At 47.9% G+C, this 17939-nt stretch overlaps 1 protein-coding gene across 4 annotated transcripts in view; it reads left to right on the top strand.

Annotated features, from left to right (window-relative positions):
* Positions 1-3250: 3250 nt before the first annotated feature.
* Positions 3251-17939, top strand: part of DTYMK (deoxythymidylate kinase) — a 43178-nt gene continuing 28489 nt past the window's right edge. The window contains exons 1-3 of one of the 4 annotated variants that reach the window (XM_068120184.2): positions 3251-3506; positions 3708-3820; positions 15968-16045. In XM_068120184.2, the coding sequence (XP_067976285.2) occupies positions 3436-3506; positions 3708-3820; positions 15968-16045 (262 nt within the window). In that variant the 5' untranslated portion in view covers positions 3251-3435. The remainder of the gene's footprint in view (positions 3507-3707; positions 3821-15967; positions 16046-17939) is intronic. The other 3 variants (XM_068120174.2, XM_078778603.1, XM_068120193.2) reach the window with 3 other exon arrangements.

Raw genomic sequence — 17939 nt, 5'->3', positions numbered from 1 at the left:
CACGCAGTCCACCTCGGCATCAACTATGCCCGGATGGCGGCGGACCAGGCCGCCGACCGCGGCGTCCAGGCCTTGCGGACCGCCGTCATGGGCCTCCGCGTCACCGAGGTGCCATTCGACGGCGCGGGCACGGCCCTCTTGTGCGACGTCTCCCTAGGGCGGCCTCGCCCCATCGTGCCCACGGGCTGGCAGCGCCAGGTTTTTGACGCCATCCACGGCCTGTCCCACCCGGGCACGAAGGCCTCCCAGAGGTTGGTCGCCGACAAGTTTGTCTGGCATGGCCTCCGGAAGGCCGTCCGTGGCTGGACCAGGACGTGCCTCGCGTGCCAGCGCGCGAAGGTGCACCGACACACCCAGGCCCCATTGGCCCCGTTTACGGTGCCGGAACGTAGGTTCGACCACGTTCACGTGGACCTGGTGGGACCTCTGCCCCCCTCGCGGGGTTTCACCCATGTCCTCACAATGGTGGACCGCACCACCCGGTGGCGGGAGGCCGTGCCTTTGGCGGCGACGACGGCGGCGGACGTCGCGCAGGCGTTCATCGCCACCTGGGTCGCCCGGTTCGGCGCCCCTTCGGACATCTCGTCCGACCGCGGCCCCCAGTTCACCTCGGAGCTCTGGGGGGCGGTCGCGCGGGGGCTGGGGGTCCAGCTGCACCGAACCATGGCCTACCACCCCCAGGGCAACGGCCTGTGCGAGCGGTTCTACCGCTCGTTGAAGGCCGCGCTCCGGGCCACCCTCCGCGACGGCGGCTGGGTCGACAGGCTCCCCTGGGTCCTGCTGGGCCTCCGGACGGCGCCCAAGGATGACCTGCGCGCATCCGCGGCGGAGTTGGTCTTCTGACAACCGCTGAGGGTGCCGGGCGAGTTCCTCCCCGACCCCACGGCACCATGGTCCACGGCGCAGGAGCGCTCCGTGCTGCAGGAGACAGCCCGGAGGTTCGCCCCGGTGCCAACGGCGCACCACGGGCACCCACCTACGCACGTCGCCCCGGAGCTTCGCACCGCGGAGTACGTCTTCGTCCGGCACGACGCCCACCGGACACCACTGCGCCCCCCATACGACGGGCCTTTCCGCGTGCTGGAGACCGGGGTGAAACATTTCACCTTGGACATCGGCGGTACTGCCAACCGCGTCTCAGTGGATCGCCTCAAGCCGGCCCACCTCGACGTGGACCACCCACCGCCGGTGGCTCGGCCCCAGCGTCGGGGCCGCCCCCCTGCGGGCGGACCCCCGGCACCGCCCAGCCCCGCCGGCACGCTGCCCCCCGGTCCTGCACCCATCCCGGGTGCAGCCAGAGGCATCCCAGCTGGCATCCCTGCACCCCGGACGCCGCCAGAGGGCGCTTCGGCCAGGTCATCCGTTTGCCCCGCAAACTGGCCCTCCAGGTGCGCGGGAATTCTGGGGGGGCACGTGTGGCGGACACGAAAGCTTACTGGCGTGATGGCATCATTCCGCGCACCAAGTGGGCGTTGGCCATGCCCGAGGGGTAGGCGTGGCCTCGGGATATACATGGGGCTCGCAGCCCCGAGCTCCTCAATGCTACAGTAGGGCTCTTTCAATAAAGACTCTTTTGATTTACCATGTTGTCCGCTTCCTGCTTGGTAAGCAAGTAGCGCGCGTAGCACCGCGCTTCAACATCAACGATCGTTTGCTTTGTGGTTGAAACACCTCGGAACAACCAAATTCAACATCAAAACGAATGTTCATTCAAAATATCGTGTTGTTTGCAAAGACCACTTTGAGTCGTCAGCATTCGTATTTGATCAGTAGGCGATTACTACCTGGGAAACAAGCCTCGGAAATTGCTGAAACACGACGCCGTATCGACACTTACTGGGAGAGAGTTACCTGTTGATTTGAAGCCACGCCCACGTGATCCAACCTCAGAGCTAGTCCTCAAGTAGTTTTCTATAATCTATATTACCAGAATATTACTATTAGCAGTGCCTGACTGTCACTTCACTGATGGACCAATTAGTCGTCCTGTTTGCCAAAAGTTGTTACATTGGTTACACTGCGTCTGCATTGAGGCCGAAGAATCGTAGAGCATGATAAACTCGGCCAGATTATGCAAAAACTTCATCATTTATTGAAGTGCCCTGAGGGCTATAATTTGTCGGTGGCTCATTGGGGCTTCGTTTGTCACATGCCCGTAGGGCAGTTTGCTTTCTCCTAAGATTGCCGACCAATCTCCCAGTCCCAGTCCCAGTTCCAGCAGCGAGCCAGAGATCCCTCACATCTTGGATGATGTGCTGTTGCCTTCATAGTAACATGCGGGATGATTCATCAATGTATGAGCCGTCCCTCGAATGGACGTTAAACGGGTGTCCCGTCTGTCAGCATTCGTTGGTAGAAGTTAAATATTCCACGGTATCCTTAGCGTAGAGTAGGCGAGCTATCGCCAGCACCATTAACAAATTACAAATTCCTGCCCTTACTTGTCGAACACGTCAGGCCTGGCCAGCCGGTTCGTGAAGACACGGGACAATCTTCCCCTGGCCAACCCCACAAGAAAGGTGGGATAATGGTGGCCTGTAGAAAATGTTGTGATTGGTACTACGTCATGCGTAGTGACGTCAGGGGGCCTAGCTTTGGTGGTTGCTGGGCGCTGGCTGCTCGTCATGTGGCTGTCTGTTCTGTGAGAGCTTTGTCTCCTCTTCAATAAACAACTTGATTGAAGGAGAGTCCTGAACTGACGACAGAAAAGAAGAAGATTTATGATCACATGATGTATGGCCATTTGCAAAAATTTGCTATGGTCACGTGATGTATGTTCAATCAATTGTGTACAAAATGATATATGTCTCGTATGGTGTATCGTGTGCAATATAGCGTAATATACTCATATTAGGAAGAGTGTAATGGCGCCATCTCGTGTTGACGTTGAACATTGCTGAACAAGAACAACATCGTGGTACCGACAGCCATTCCTTTTTTCGCCCCTTTTCCTTTTTTCCCTTTTTTCTTTTCGACATTCCGACCACTCCAACAAACAATAACAAAACACAATTTTTTCATTCCTTTACGTCGTTCGTGTTGTCATTCCGGTAATAAATATATCGTACTGCATAGTGCATATTTGAACTGATCATTTCCGCGCAAATTATTAAAATATAGTTGTTCAGATCGCTTTAGTTATTAATAATCCTATCATGTATCAGGTCATTTATCTGTTTGGTATATGGTTCTATTCACAACGACACAAAATTTAGAAAATTAATACCAAGCGGAAGTGACGTTGCGCGGTACTTCCGTTTTGTTTAATTCGTTTGTTTTGGATATCCAGGTACAGTATTCCGGCATACTGTCCATTTAGTTAATGTGAACGTTAAAACGATCCAAAACAAGAAAACGTAATTTTCTAAAACGCATCAATGAGGCAGTGACGTCCCAATAGTTCGTTCATCGATATTGGCGCGAAAAGGTTTCAAAATGATCGTGAAACTGAAAGCGATCTGTGGTATTTTTATACATCCAAGACCAAGGACAAAATTGATGAACAGGTAATATTAGCATGGGGACTACATTAAAAAATTAATATAAAAGGCAAAGTTCCGGCATTTGGTATTTAATATCAGCTTTAAACCAGAAACACGTTCGAAAGCTCCGCCTTATTCTCGGGTTCACCTGAGCCGATCAGGTTGTGGGGTTTTGTCCGTTCTTTCTGAGTTGTCGTTTCACGCAACCTCGCAAACCCTACGCAGGCGAAGTCTTAAAATGGCATCCTCAGGAGTAGCGTTCGTCTCTCGTCCGGAGAAAAGGCAGGATTACAGCGAAGGACGACGCATCATGACGAATTCAATTTTCCCGCCAAAAGGTAACGCACAAGTATAAAATGGGTGCAAAGTCGGTCGGTTGTAGTTTATATGCAGTTGTTAAAAAAGGTTATTTATCCTTCCCTTTTGCGTATTGTGGTAAACGTTCTCTCTCGATTCAGTTGTGTTGTGGAGTCATGGTGTTTTTAGTTAAGGTAACGAATCGTGTGTGTGTGTGTGTGTGTGTGTGTGTGTGTGTGTGTGTGTGTGTGTGTGTGTGTGTGTGTGTGTGTGTGTGTGTGTGTGTGTGTGTGTGAGAGAGTGTGAGTGTGTGAGTGTGTGAGAGAGTGAGTGTGTGAGAGAGTGAGTGTGTGAGAGAGTGAGTGTGTGAGAGAGTGAGTGTGTGAGAGAGTGAGTGTGTGAGAGAGAGAGTGAGTGTGTGAGAGAGTGAGTGTGTGAGAGAGAGAGTGAGTGTGTGAGAGAGTGAGTGTGTGAGAGAGTGAGTGTGTGAGAGAGATGTGTATATGTGTGTGTATATACATACATATATACAGACTTGGCATTTATAATAATAATAATAATGCATTTATTTTATATAGCGCTTTTCAGGAAGCCCAAAGACGCTTTGACAGAGTGCAAAACATAATGCATAAAAAAAAAAAAAAAAAAAAACACCTTTAGAGGCCATTTTTCCCCGCAAGCGGGGGTTGGCCTTTTTCGGGAACTGTGGTTGTTGTTGTTTTTCGGTCCCCTTTTTGAAGCAATGTTTTACGGCCGGATGCCCTTCCTGACGCCAACCCTTTTTGCCGCCTTTAACGACAAGCAGGGAATTACCAGTGAACTGGTACTCAATTTGCCGACCTCGGAAGGATGACAGGCTGAGTCAACCCCCCTGGCGTTAATTCAGCGATTGACCGGGATTCGAACCCAGGATCCTAGGATCCTAAGCCGGCACCCTAGCCGCTAGCCCAACACCAGGGACAACACCAGGCAAAACATAATGCATAGCAAAACATAAAAACAATTGCAAAAAAAGAAGAATCAATAGGGAAATATTCAAAGCACAAAGGAGGGAGAAGGAGAGGAGATAGTCAGGGGTTAAATGCTGTGGGTTAAATGTTGAATGCAGTGTTGAACAGGTGGGTCTTGAGTGATGTTTTGAATGTGGTGAGTGAGGAGGAGTCTCTGATGGTGTGAGGTAGCGAGTTCCAGAGGGTGGGAGCAGCGATGGAGAAGGCCCTGTCCCCCCAGGATCTAAATTTGGTCCGGATGGGGGGGGGTCAGGAGGTTGGTACCAGCAGAGCGGAGGTTGCGGGTGGGAGTGTGTCTGGAGAGGAGGTCAGCCAGGTAGGATGGGGCCAGGTTATGGAGGGCTTTGTAGGTCAAGAGGAGGATTTTGTACTGGATTCTCTGGGAGATGGGGAGCCAGTGAAGCTTGTAAAGGACGGAGGTGATGTGGTCACGGGTCCGGGAATGGGTGAGTAGACGGGCAGCGGAGTTCTGAATGTATTGGAGTTTATTGGTGATTGTTGAGGGTGAACCATAAAGGAGGCTATTGCAGTAGTCCAGACGGGAAGTGATGAAGGCGTGGATGAGGGTTTCTGCAGCCACGGAGGAGAGGGATGGACGGAGACGGGCGATGTTTTTCAGGTGAAAGAAGGCTGTCTTTGTGATCTGTTTAGTGTATTTGTCGAAGGAGAGGGTCGAAGGAGAGGGAGGGGATTTAATATGGAATATTTTTTTTGTGAGGGTGAACTTACTTTTCAAGATGTCTTAGAACCAAAAGTTCATTGGAATTATGTTGAAATTATTCTAGATTTTGTTAATGTGACCTTTAAAAGAAACAAAAACCACATTTGACATTTCAAAACAAATAAATTCATCCTTGAAAGTGATGTAAACTGAAGTGATGTAAACTGATATCGAACTCAATTCATGGACAGTACTGTGTTAAACTTCTGTACGTTTTCCAGAAGTATCTCTTTATTTTGCACATTAGCCAAATTTTTTTTTAACAAAAACAAAAGTTAAATTACGATTGGGATTACGGACAGTAAAATTACAGTTCAGTACTTCGTGTAACCCCCACGAGCATTCAGGAGAGCACGTACACGTCGAGGCATGCTGTTCACGAGATTTGCCAAGGTTTGGACAGGAATCGCTTGCCATGCAGTGACAATAGCCTGCTGCAATTCACGCACAGAGGTCGGCTGCTGGTCCAAGTGGTCGATTTGACGCGTTAATTCTGCCCACAAGTTCTCTATCGGATTCTTATCCGGGGACATGGCAGGCCACTCCATATGCTCTACACCACGGTCAGCAAGAAAGTGTTGGATCATGCGAGCACAATGAGGCCGTGCATTGTCATCTTGGAAGTAGTGCTGTTAGCTAGATTCAAAATCCCGTCTCGGAACCGTCTCGATAAATTTTCAATTTTCATAACGGGATCTCGGGTCGGCTCGGTTCCCGGCAAAGTAAAAAAAAAAAAAAAAAAAAAAAAAAAAAGGAAATAAATAAATAAATAAATAATAAGGCTTCAAAAATAATGGAATTTCATTACAATATATAAACAACAATGAAAAAAATTCATTTCTGATGTTGAGTACTTAAATTCCGACTTAGCTTCCATTTACCGGGATGAAATAAAATACACCGCCTACATGCAGATGATCGGCCACCGATGGGACCGGGTTATCTCATTACAGTTTGTATTGTCGTGTAATTTCTTGCTCGGAATGTCAGAGAGAGGGAGAAAATGTTTCTGCCCAGGCATATTCGAGTCCCGGTTGGAGTTTCATTATCATTTTGTGAGTTGTGATCGCCATGGGGCTCGCTCCCCCCCCCCCCGTTCCCCTCCCCTCCCCCGCCCGGCAATGCCGGGTACTTCTGCGAGTAAATTATAAAGCAGGCGGTGTAGTGATCACCCCCCCCCCCCCCCCTCCTTATTTTGACTCTGTGACTAAAGTAAACGTAATCAACTTATCTGCCATGATCTTTCTTGGGAAAACCACATTTCCAAGCTGGCCTGCAAAGCCAGTCGCCGACTGGGCATCCTCCGTCGTGCGAAGTCCTTCCTAGGCACACCTGAGCTCCTCACCACATACAAGGCTTTCATCCGCAGCTCAATGGAATACTGTTCTCCCCTATGGGCTGGTGCTCCTGCCTCACACCTAGCTCGGCTTCACGCTGTTGAAACCAAAGCTTTCAGAATCATTGGAATCTCCCGCGATTAAGCTATCTCTGAGGGCCTTTCACTCACTCACCGCAGGCAGGTTGGTGGTCTTTCTGTCTTCTACCGACTCCTCTCCGGCCTTGCTCCCCCAGCTCTCTCTGGGCCCTGTCCCCCAAATATTCCTACAGGCCGCACAAGATCTGCCAGCAAGCCTCTGATGGTTAAACTGCCGAAATCTCGGCTCTCTGCTCACCTTCACTCCTTCATTCCTCTTTTCTCCCGCCTCTGGAACAAACTCCCACACTCCCTTCAATCCCACTCCTCCCTCCAGGTCTTTAAAACAGCTGTTCACCACCATATCTTATCTTCCCCCATCCAAAACCTTGATCTTTTCTACCCCCACTAATTCACCCCAGATCCACCTTGTTTGTAATTCCAACTTCTTTCCTGGTAGTCCTGGCAGTGTCCATATGTTTTATGCTTCTCCCACCCCCTTTCCCATGCCTCCCCCCCAAAGCCCTCTCCCTCCCACAGATCTCTCGATGTCTCCATGTCTCTCGGTTCCTGCTCTCAAATGTTGTGTTTGTGTCCTTCCCCCTCTCTCCCCATCTTGTCTACCGCTCCCGATGTTATTTGTTTTATGTGTCGGTTTGTCGGTTATGTGTCGGTTTGTCGGTTTGTCTTTCTGTGTGATAAATGTTCGCTCTTTCAGGAGCCTCGATCTTGTATACAACAAAAAAAAAAAAAAAGCCCTAAAGTGGAGATAAGATAACCAAAATACTTTCACATTCAAACTGTCAAACCAAACCCCGAGGGATTCTTACAATTTATAGATTTAGCGTTGCAATTAAACATAAACGTTCATCAAAAACCAATTTCATAAAACTACATAATGTATTGTACTTGTATTAATACATTGTGTGTAGAATAATCCGTTATAAACGTGTTTTTAATCTAAATAAACCCCGTCCCTCCATTCACGAGGCTCGAGCGAGTCCCTCGATATTAATGTGCAAAAGAACCTAGCAACCACATTCCGTAACTCGTCTCCAAGGACGGACACGTGACCGCAGCGTAGAGCGGGGCGAGGCGGAGTGATACAGCGGAAGGATTCGACGGTTTAAATAAAGCCGCGATGAGGCGGATTTTCATTGGGACCTTCATCCTGATGTCGTTACTTCCGCCACCAAAGGTGGATGGAGGTTATGTTTTCACTCCTGTCTGTTTGTCCGTTTGTTTGTCAACACAATATCTCAAAAAGTTGTGGACGGATTCGGACGAAATTTTGTGGAGATGCAGCGTGTGTGACAAAGACGACATGATTAGATGTTGGTGAAGATCCGGATTCGGAATTCGGATTCGTTTGCAGTGCATTGTTTGTTGACAAGGGGAAAATCCTGGAACAGTGAGTTTACCTTATCTATCATCGTTTGTGTCAGTTCAGCTGCACTTGCGAAAAATGATGCTTGTGCGGAAGCAGAGTAATGAAAGCAAGGCTCAATAAATGCCTCTATTATGGAAAATATCTGCAAGAAGTTGGAATTTTAACCGGGATTTTTTTACCGAGAAATTGCGTCAGTCAATTTATCTCGGGGCCGTCCCGAGACCGTCTCGAAAGCCGAAACCGCCGGGATTTCGTCCCGGTCTCGGATCGGTTGACAGCCCTACTTGGAAGACAAAGTTTCCTCGAAAGGCTGCACGAGCAAATGGAAGAAATGTTTCTTCCAGAATGGCCCTGTACTTGAACTGGTTCAGGTTTCCATTCAGAACAACCAGGTCAGTTTTGCCCCCTGCATGAAAAGCAGCCCAAACGGTCACCCCACCACCTCCAGCTTGGACTCTTGGCACTATACAATCTTTGTTGTAGGCTTCATGCACTTGTCTGCGCACTCGGACGCGGCCATCTTGACGATAGACCAGAAGTCTAGACTCGTCACTGAAGATCACGTGATTCCAGTGTCCTGGCTGCCATTGACGGTGCTCTCTGGCCCACTGCAATCGGCGCTGGCGGTGTTGTCTGGTCAGGCGTGGCTTTCTCAGGGGACGCCTGGCACGATAGCCTGCTTGAACCAGTCGTTGGTTGACTAGCCTTCTGGATTTGTCAATTTGACTAGCCTTCTGGACTAGCCACATTTGTCAGTTGCTGCCACTCAGCCCTAAGCCGATTAGCTGACTTGGTACGGCCATTGCGAACTAACCGATGCAGCTGGCGATCATCCCTCCTTGTGGTTCTGCGGGGACGTCCTGGCCTCGGTATTGGAGTAGGGACACCCCTCTGAGCATTTCGTTTCAGGATCTTTGACACCTGACCTTGAGTGATGCCATACTGCCGAGCAATAGCACGCTCTTTCATGCCGTAATTTCGTAAAGCCACCACTCCATGACAAACAGCATTGTCGAGTTGACGGACCATCTCCAGAGGAAGCGGAAATAACTTTTGGAGACGTGCAGCAGTTGTTTTCCAATAATACAGAACGCAACAACCCTTGTATACCCGACTGTGAAGCCAATCATCAAATGCACCTGTCCGTACATTTTGCCACGCCACCTGTGATATAATCCTGTTGTTGACTTCTTGCTGCGACAGACAATCAGTGACATGGTTCTTTTAACAAATAAATCACCAAAGTGTAAAAGAAACTCACCAGATTGATATACTGAGTTAAGAAAGTAAACCCAAGTCAAGAAAAAAAAAAATTCCATATTAAATGCCAAGTCTGTATATATATATATATACACTCAACCCTCGGCTATCGCGCCTAATTGGTGCCGCCATCGGTGCGCGTTAGCCGAAATCGCGATAGCCGAACTGAAGAACGTATGGTAATAATTCTAATTGGTGCCAGGACCCCCAAGTTGACCACATATTTAACCTATTTTTGCCACTTATTTACCAAGTGTTTCTACCATATAAAGAAACTTAACATATAAAGAAACATTAAAACAAGAATCACAATATGTAAATAAAAATAAAATGGTAAAAAAAAATTACTTTTTTAAACCATTTTATTTACCTTTTGGGGACGATGAGGGGCTTAGATGGTTGGGTAGGTTCCGAGGCTTGGGTGGAGTCTTATTGACCACCCCTACGTGCCTCTAACTCATCCAGGATTGCGTCAGCTGTAGCACCAGAGAAGCCCTTCACGTCAGAGCCAAAGACAGAGGGCTGTGCCTCGTTGCGACGCCGTAAGAATTCGGTGATCTGGCATTGGCGGAGGGAGTTGATGTGGGCGTGATACTGCTCCTCGTAACCTGCCAGTGCCTTATTAATAAAGGAGCACCTTGCTTCGCTGTTGATTGTTAAATCTTGTTCAAGGAGGTGGCGAAGCTGGCAACCCAAGTCGATCATCTTCTTGATGTCGGCCATGGATAATCCCTCACGCCTCACATTTACACCTTCCTCATCCTCTCCCGAACTGTCCTCTTCTTGTTCCACATCATATTCCTCAATTATTTCGTCGACAGTAACTGCAGCTGGCTGTATCATTTCTCGGACGTCCTCACCAGTAGTCTCAGCAAAATCAGCTCCAGGGATTTGGTGTGCCTCTTCCGCCGCTGCCTCTACTTCTGCCTCAACAGTCTGTGGCGTACCTGGCACAGCCACCTGGCGGTCCTCAGGGAGACCTTCCAAAATGTTACACCAGGCATGATTGATAGTGGCTGGGGTAACATTGTTCCAGCAGTCTACCATTAAGTCGATAGCCTGTTTCACATTGTCGTTTTTCCAATACCGAATCACTTTTTGTTCTGCCTCAGTATCCCATTGAACCATGTCATCGTCATCCTCACTGTCGAGCAATTGCTGGATAACGGCGGTGTCTTTAGTTGCCTGCCGCATCTTCCTAAATTGCCGTGTGGAATAGGACGCCTTCACAACTGATATGACCTCCTGATCGAGGGGCTGGATCAAGGAAGTCGTGTTTGGTGGCAAAAACTCGACCTTCACATTAGGATGCTCGGCCCTTAGCAGTGGCGAATGTCCAGGGGCATTGTCGAGGAGCAGGAGAATGTTCAACCTTATGTTTTGGGACTTGCAAAAATCCTCAACCTCGGGAATGAATTCCTCCTTGAGCCAGTCCTGGGAAAGTTTGGCCGACATATACCCCTTCTTTGATGTCAACCGGTGCACATTTAATTTGTTCATGTTGCATCCTTTATAGGCCCTGGGTCGTTTAGCTCGATGCACAACTGTGGGTTTAAGGCGGCACGTTCCTGACGCATTCATAGCAAACAGCAGGGTGAAACGCTCCTTTATGGCCTTCCTTCCATGAACTTTGGCTGACTTGGTAGTGATAAATGTTCGCCGAGGCATTGCTTTCCAATAGAAATTGGTTTCGTCCATATAAAAAATTTGATCGGGAGTGTACTGGCCTTCATCAATAATATTTTTTAGAGATTCAGGGTACTCACGGGCTGCAGACTTGTCCCCACTTGCCGCCTCGCCAGATATCTTCACACTTTTCACTTTATGACGGGACATGAACTTATCTACCCACCCTTTGGATGCAAGAAAGACTGGAGGTTGTTGCACACCCATCTTACGAGCCACAGCAGCATAAATGTCCTTGGCAGTGTCCATAATTTCACGAGTATCAATCGCCAAGTTTCGCTTTGCTTGCCTCTCCAGATATCGTCCGAGTAATTGTTCTGTCTTGAGGAGCAATTGATTACGGCTTCGCATAGCTTGGGCACCTGCATCTGATGAGGCAAGATTCATATGGGCCTTGATATGGTCACGGTTTTGGTAAATACCTCGCACTGTTGACTCATTTATCCCAAATTTCTTTCCAACACTTCGCTTTGTTTCACCATTGTCGATCAACTGCACAATTTCGCATTTCTGAGCATAAGTTAAGTTATTCCTCTTCTTGATTTCCCTTGCAGGTGCCGCTGCATTACGCTGGGCAATGGTGGGGGGTTGGGGTCGGGGTATATCGGCCATTGTTATATCACAAAAAATGGTTTAGACACTGCTATTACAGGATTCACTCTGAGGCGACGCGCACTTAAATGGCGCCGGGTGGACAATCACAGTGCCCCTGACGTCCTGACGTCACAACCAATCAGCACGTGAATCGCCCCACGCTCGGTGATGATGTAGCACCCGGGCTGTTTGAATTTATTTTTTTCCCCACCATTTCCGGTGCGCTACAGCGCGTATTTGGGGCGCGATAGTCGTGTTTGTGCAGTTTTTTAGGTAGCCGCGATAGCAGATAAACGCGATAGCTGAGTTCGCGATAGCCGAGGGTTGAGTGTATATATATATATATATATATATATATATATATATATATATATTATACAGAACAGTGTGTACCCGGTTTAGAATAGGTACACCGTATCTCTGCTTGTCGTAAGAGGCGACTCAAAGGGTTGGCGTCAGGAAGGGCATCCGGCCATAAAAACATTGCCTCAAAAATAGAACCATGACAATTTGGAGAAGATTGTCATGGGGACCGCAAGGCTAACCCCCACTCTTGCAGGGAAAATGGCCTTAAAATGCCTGTTTTTGTTGGTGTGTGTGTGTACGTATGTATATATATATATATATATATATATATATATATGTGTGTGTGTGTGTGTGTGTGTGTGTGTGTGTGTGTATGTATGTATGGGCATTGAGGAGTTAGGAGTGGAGGAATGGTTCATCAGAGTAGTGATGGCAATCTATGAGAGCGCGCGCACAGCTGTAAGGACGAAGGATGGGAACAATGGTGAGTTTGAGGTGAAGGTGGGAGTGCATCAGGGGTCGGTACTAAGTCCACTACTATTTGTAGCTGTGATGGAGGTGCTGGCTCAGAACGTAAAGGAGGGTTTACCATGGGAGTTGTTGTATGCAGATGATCTGGTGTTGATTGCGGAAAGTATGGATGGACTGAAGGACAAGATGAACAAGTGGAAGAAATGTATGGACACAAATGGTCTGAAGGTGAATATCAGAAAGACGAAGGTGATGGCAGGTGGTAAAGCATGTGGTGAGGTGGAAAGAACTGGGAAGTGGCCATGTGCTGTGTGCACGAAGGGTGTCGGAGTGAACTCCATTCAATGTACAATGTGCGCTGAGTGGGTTCATCAAAAATGTAGTGGTCTGAGAGGGTCATTAACCAGTGTGGCAGCTACATTCAAATGTAAGGTGTGCACAGAGGGAGCTGCAGATGGAGGAAATGTTGAGTTGGATTATGGAGACGGCGTGAAGCTGGAAGGTGTGAAAACATTTTGCTACCTCGGAGACATACTGAATGGAAAACGTGGATCAGACTCTGCAACGGTTGCTAGACTGAGATGTGCATGGAAGAAGTTTCGGGAACTGAGTGGCGTGCTGATGAGGAGGGGAGTGTCGTTGAAGCTGAAGGGAAAGGTGTATGCTGCATGTGTGAGAAGTGTTCTGATTTATGGGAGCGAGACATGGGTAATGAACGTAGAGCAGCAACGAAGGCTGGAAAGGGTGGAAATGCGAATGGTTCGGTGGATGTGCAGAGTATCGTTGAGAGAGAGGAAGACAAATGATGAATTGTGTTAGATGATGGGAATAGAGCCTGTGATTGATGCTGTGAAGAGGAACAGGTTGAGATGGTTTGGTCATGTGTTGAGGAAGGATGAAAGTGACTGGTTGAGAAGAGTGATGGAAATGAATGTAGAATGAAGTGGAGGATGGGGAAGACCAAGAAAGACTTGGCTAAAGATGGTGGAAGAAGAAATGCTGGCAAGGGGGTTAACAAGGAGAGATGCAGAAAATAGGGCAAAATGGAGAAGATCGTCATGGGGACCGCAAGGCTAACCCCCGCTCTCGCAGGGAAAATGGCCTTAAAATGCATGTTGTTGTTGTTGTTGTTTGGGATGTAGGGGTCAGAGAAGAATCACTGCCCCGGGTCCAGTGAGGGGCCTGAGCTTCTTCCATATATGTATTTTAAACAGTTACAGCGAATCCCCTCATCGGCTCGTCCTCACTTCCTCGTCATTCTACAGACTTGGCATTTAATATGGAATATTTTTTTTTTCTTGACTTGGGTTTACTTTCTTAACTCAGTATATCAATCTGGTGAGTTTATTTTACACTTTGGTGATTTATTTGTTAAAAGAACCATGTCACTGATTGTCTGTCGCAGCAAGAAGTCAACAACAGGATTATATCACAGGTGGCGTGGCAAAATGTACAGACAGGTGCATTTGATGATTGGCTTCACAGTCGGGTATACAAGGGTTGTTGCGTTCTGTATTAGTGGAAAACAACTGTTGCAGGTCTCCAAAAGTTATTGCCGCTTCCTCTGGAGATGGTCCGTCAACTCGACAATGCTGTTTGTCATGCAGTGGTGGCTTTACGAAATTACGGCATGAAACAGCGTGCTATTGCTCGGCAGTATGGCATCACTCAAGGTCAGGTGTCAAAGATCCTGAAACGAAATGCTCAGAGGGGTGTCCCTACTCCAATACCGAGGCCAGGACGTCCCCGCAGAACCACAAGGAGGGATGATCGCCAGCTGCACCGGTTAGTCCGCAATGGCCGTACCAAGTCAGCTAATCAGCTTTGGGCTGAGTGGCAGCAACTGACAAATGTGCCTGTATCCAGAAGGCTAGTCAACCAACGACTGGTTCAAGCAGGCTATCGTGCCAGGCGTCCCCTGAGAAAGCCACGCCTGACCAGACAACACCGCCAGCGCCGATTGCAGTGGGCCAGAGAGCACCGTCAATGGCAGCCAGGACACTGGATTCACGTGATCTTCAGTGACGAGTCTAGATTTCTGGTCTATCGTCAAGATGGCCGCGTCCGAGTGCGCAGACAAGTGCATGAAGCCTTCAACAAAGATTGTATAGTGCCAAGAGTCCAAGCTGGTGGTGGTGGGGTGACCGTTTGGGCTGCTTCTCATGCAGGGGGCAAAACTGACCTGGTTGTTCTGAATGGAAACCTGAACCAGTTCAAGTACAGGGCCATTCTTGAAGAAACATTGCTTCCATTTGCTCGTGCAGCCTTTCGAGGAAACTTTGCCTTCCAAGATGACAATGCACGGCCTCATCGTGCTCGCATGATCCAACACTTTCTTGCTGACCGTGGTGTAGAGCATATGGAGTGGCCTGCCATGTCCCCGGATAAGAATCCGATAGAGAACTTGTCGGCAGAATTAACGCGTCAAATTGACCACTTAGACCAGCAGCCGACCTCTGTGCGTGAATTGCAGCAGGCTATTGTCACTGCATGGCAAGCGATTCCTGTCCAAACCTTGGCAAATCTCGTGAACAGCATGCCTCAACGTGTACGTGCTCTCCTGAATGCTCGTGGGGGTTACACGAAGTACTGAACTGTAATTTTACTGTCCATAATCCCAGGCGTAATTGAACTTTTGTTTTTGTTAAAAAAATTTTTGGCTAATGTGCAAAATAAAGAGATACTTCTGGAAAACGTACAGAAGTTTAACACAGTACTGTCCATGAATTGAGTTCGATATCAGTTTACATCACTTTCAAGGATCAATTTATTTGTTTCGAAATGTCAAATGTGGTTTTTGTTTCTTTTAGAGGTCACATTAACAAAATCTAGAATAATTTCAACATAATTCCAATGAACTTTTGGTTCTAAGACATCTTGAAAAGTAAGTTCACCCCCACAAAAAAAATATTCCATATTAAATGCCAAGTCTGTATAATTGGAGAGTCATGGCCGGTGAAAGTTCATTATGTGCTTTGCTTGAAGTTGCATGTTTTTACGGCGTTTGCTTGTGATTGTTTGTCTCGAGTCGTTCACGAATCGGCTGTTCAGGTGTGACGTTCGACTCTGGCTAGGGCAGAAATTTGTAATTTGTCCAGGATTTGTCCAATATCTTGCCGACTCTTCGTGAAGGGCACACACATGCTTCACTCAATACATACATACATACATACATACATACATACATAGGCTACATACACACATGGAGAAGGAACACATGGAGAAAGACATCTTTTAGTATAGTTGTGTCTGTATTTGGTCAAGTATGTTATTTTAATCCTGACTGGTTTTCACAATATTTGTATGACTTTATCTTTGTTTTATTGTTTTTTACAGTGCCAAACTTGAACTTTCCAGTCATGGCGAATGTACATCAAAGCATCACTTTTGACAAACAACCATCAAGCAAAGCTGGTAGGAAGATTGACAGGCTGGCAAGTACTGCTGGTGTTTTTTAAATTAAGCAGGATCGTTATCTTGCATTCCATGTTTGTTTTTAAATATGATAGCGACCATTCAGTAGAATATACTTGAATGCCTTGGCTCTACATAGGCATCATTACATCATGGTAACCAGTGGTTTACATGCACGACATACTCCTCAGCTATATTTATTGTACTAGCAACGGTACCCGCCCTATGGGCGGGGCTCCAATTGGGAAGCCCAAATGAAAAGGCAAAATATTAGAAATGGAAGGGTTTTTTTTATTTTAAACGATTTATATAAACATCCGTTGAATCATATCACGCGCAAATCATCAAAATCTAAACAGTATTTGTAGAATTTCAATAAAAGCCACATCACTGTTCATATCGGTAAATATTATTCCATCGTGTTTCAAATCGTGATCGATACACTATGATCGTGAATCGTGATCCATAATAGTTTTCACAATCGCTATGTCGTATGTACTCCCGATACGTGTACCAAATTCCCGATACGTGTAACTGTACCAAATCAACAGTTAAAAGGATTTTGAGCCGATAGCTGTTATAGCCTTGGCATGATCGATGGAGACAGCGATCTGTTAGCGTATTCACCGCCCAAATAGCTATGTGGAATTCTCTCATGTAGAGATTAAACGTTACGGCTGTTACGGCCTTGGCAAGATCGATGGAGACAGCGTTTATTATACTTTTAATGAAGGACACTGTCTCAAGCCCCAGTCCCCATCACGGATGGGGCTCAGCGGTTTACCCGAGCATGATGGCGAAGGGCAAGGTACACGCTGGCCCGTCCAGTGTAGCACGCCGTGCGGCCCCGGACATCGAAGGGCATTAAACGTTCATTAAACATTAAACGTTCATTAAAGGATTACGAAACGAAAAACATTACGAAATTACGTTCACACCGTCACGTCAAATATATTGTTACCGACACGACTTTGATGTTAAGGTGGGCCGAGCGGAATGGCCGTCGTGTCCGCACAAATTACCCGATTGTACTCGAACGTCGACGAAGCCGCGCTACGCTGGCTCAATAGGAAAGAGAAGACACCCGGCTGGGTTATAATGACACAATACGACACCAGGGGTTCAGTTCTCAAGACCTCCGGAGGAGGTTATATTCGTGTGGAAGGTCAGATTACAGGGACGAGAGGTACATCATAGGAAGACAGGCACTTAGACACAACCTTATATTATTCCCGACAGACCACAGAGAAACAGGACAAAAACTGACTCACACGGGGATTGATGACAAGGAAAGCGGGTATTCGATGGCCAGCACAAGGTGCACCTTGTGCTCAGGGACAGGATGGTGCGGCCCAAAAGATGCAGGAGGTCTCTCAGCGCTCGAGGTGGCGTCTTGTCGTCTCAAGCTGGGGGCGCATCTGACGTCACGTCCGGCAAGCGGCTGCGTATATCCGGCGGGGAGTGACACGCCCTCGGCTCGTTAGCTCCGCCTCGTGGAATCGGCACGTTGCTTCTCATTGGGTGCGTGCGGGGGGGGTTACTGGCTCTGCCCCCGACGAGGAGCTGACAGCCAGCCCCTTCGGGGTAACCCCGTGGAGCGCATGGTCTGGAGCTAATCGAGCCGGTGTGAGGACGCATCCTCCCCCGCTCCGCCGCCATCCCCTCTGTTGTTGTTGTAATTGTTGTTGTAGTTGTTGTTATTGTTGTTGTTTGGGGAAGAAGATGGGAGGAGGTATGGGAAAGGTCCTAAACTCACTACTGATGCCATATAATCACATTCTGGTGCAACGAAGAGTCATAATTAATGGAAACGAGGCCTTAACTGACATAGATTAAGAATAACTAGGAAGATGTCCGAAAGTTGTCTACGTGTGGTGCGGTGGACCTGGGCACG

This window comes from Myxine glutinosa, chromosome 1 (assembly GCF_964187855.1).
Source record: "Myxine glutinosa chromosome 1, kmMyxGlut1.1, whole genome shotgun sequence".
Taxonomy (NCBI): Eukaryota; Metazoa; Chordata; class Myxini; order Myxiniformes; family Myxinidae; genus Myxine; species Myxine glutinosa.
Note: the sequence above shows the minus strand (reverse complement) of the source record. Positions and strands in the feature narration are given on the sequence as shown.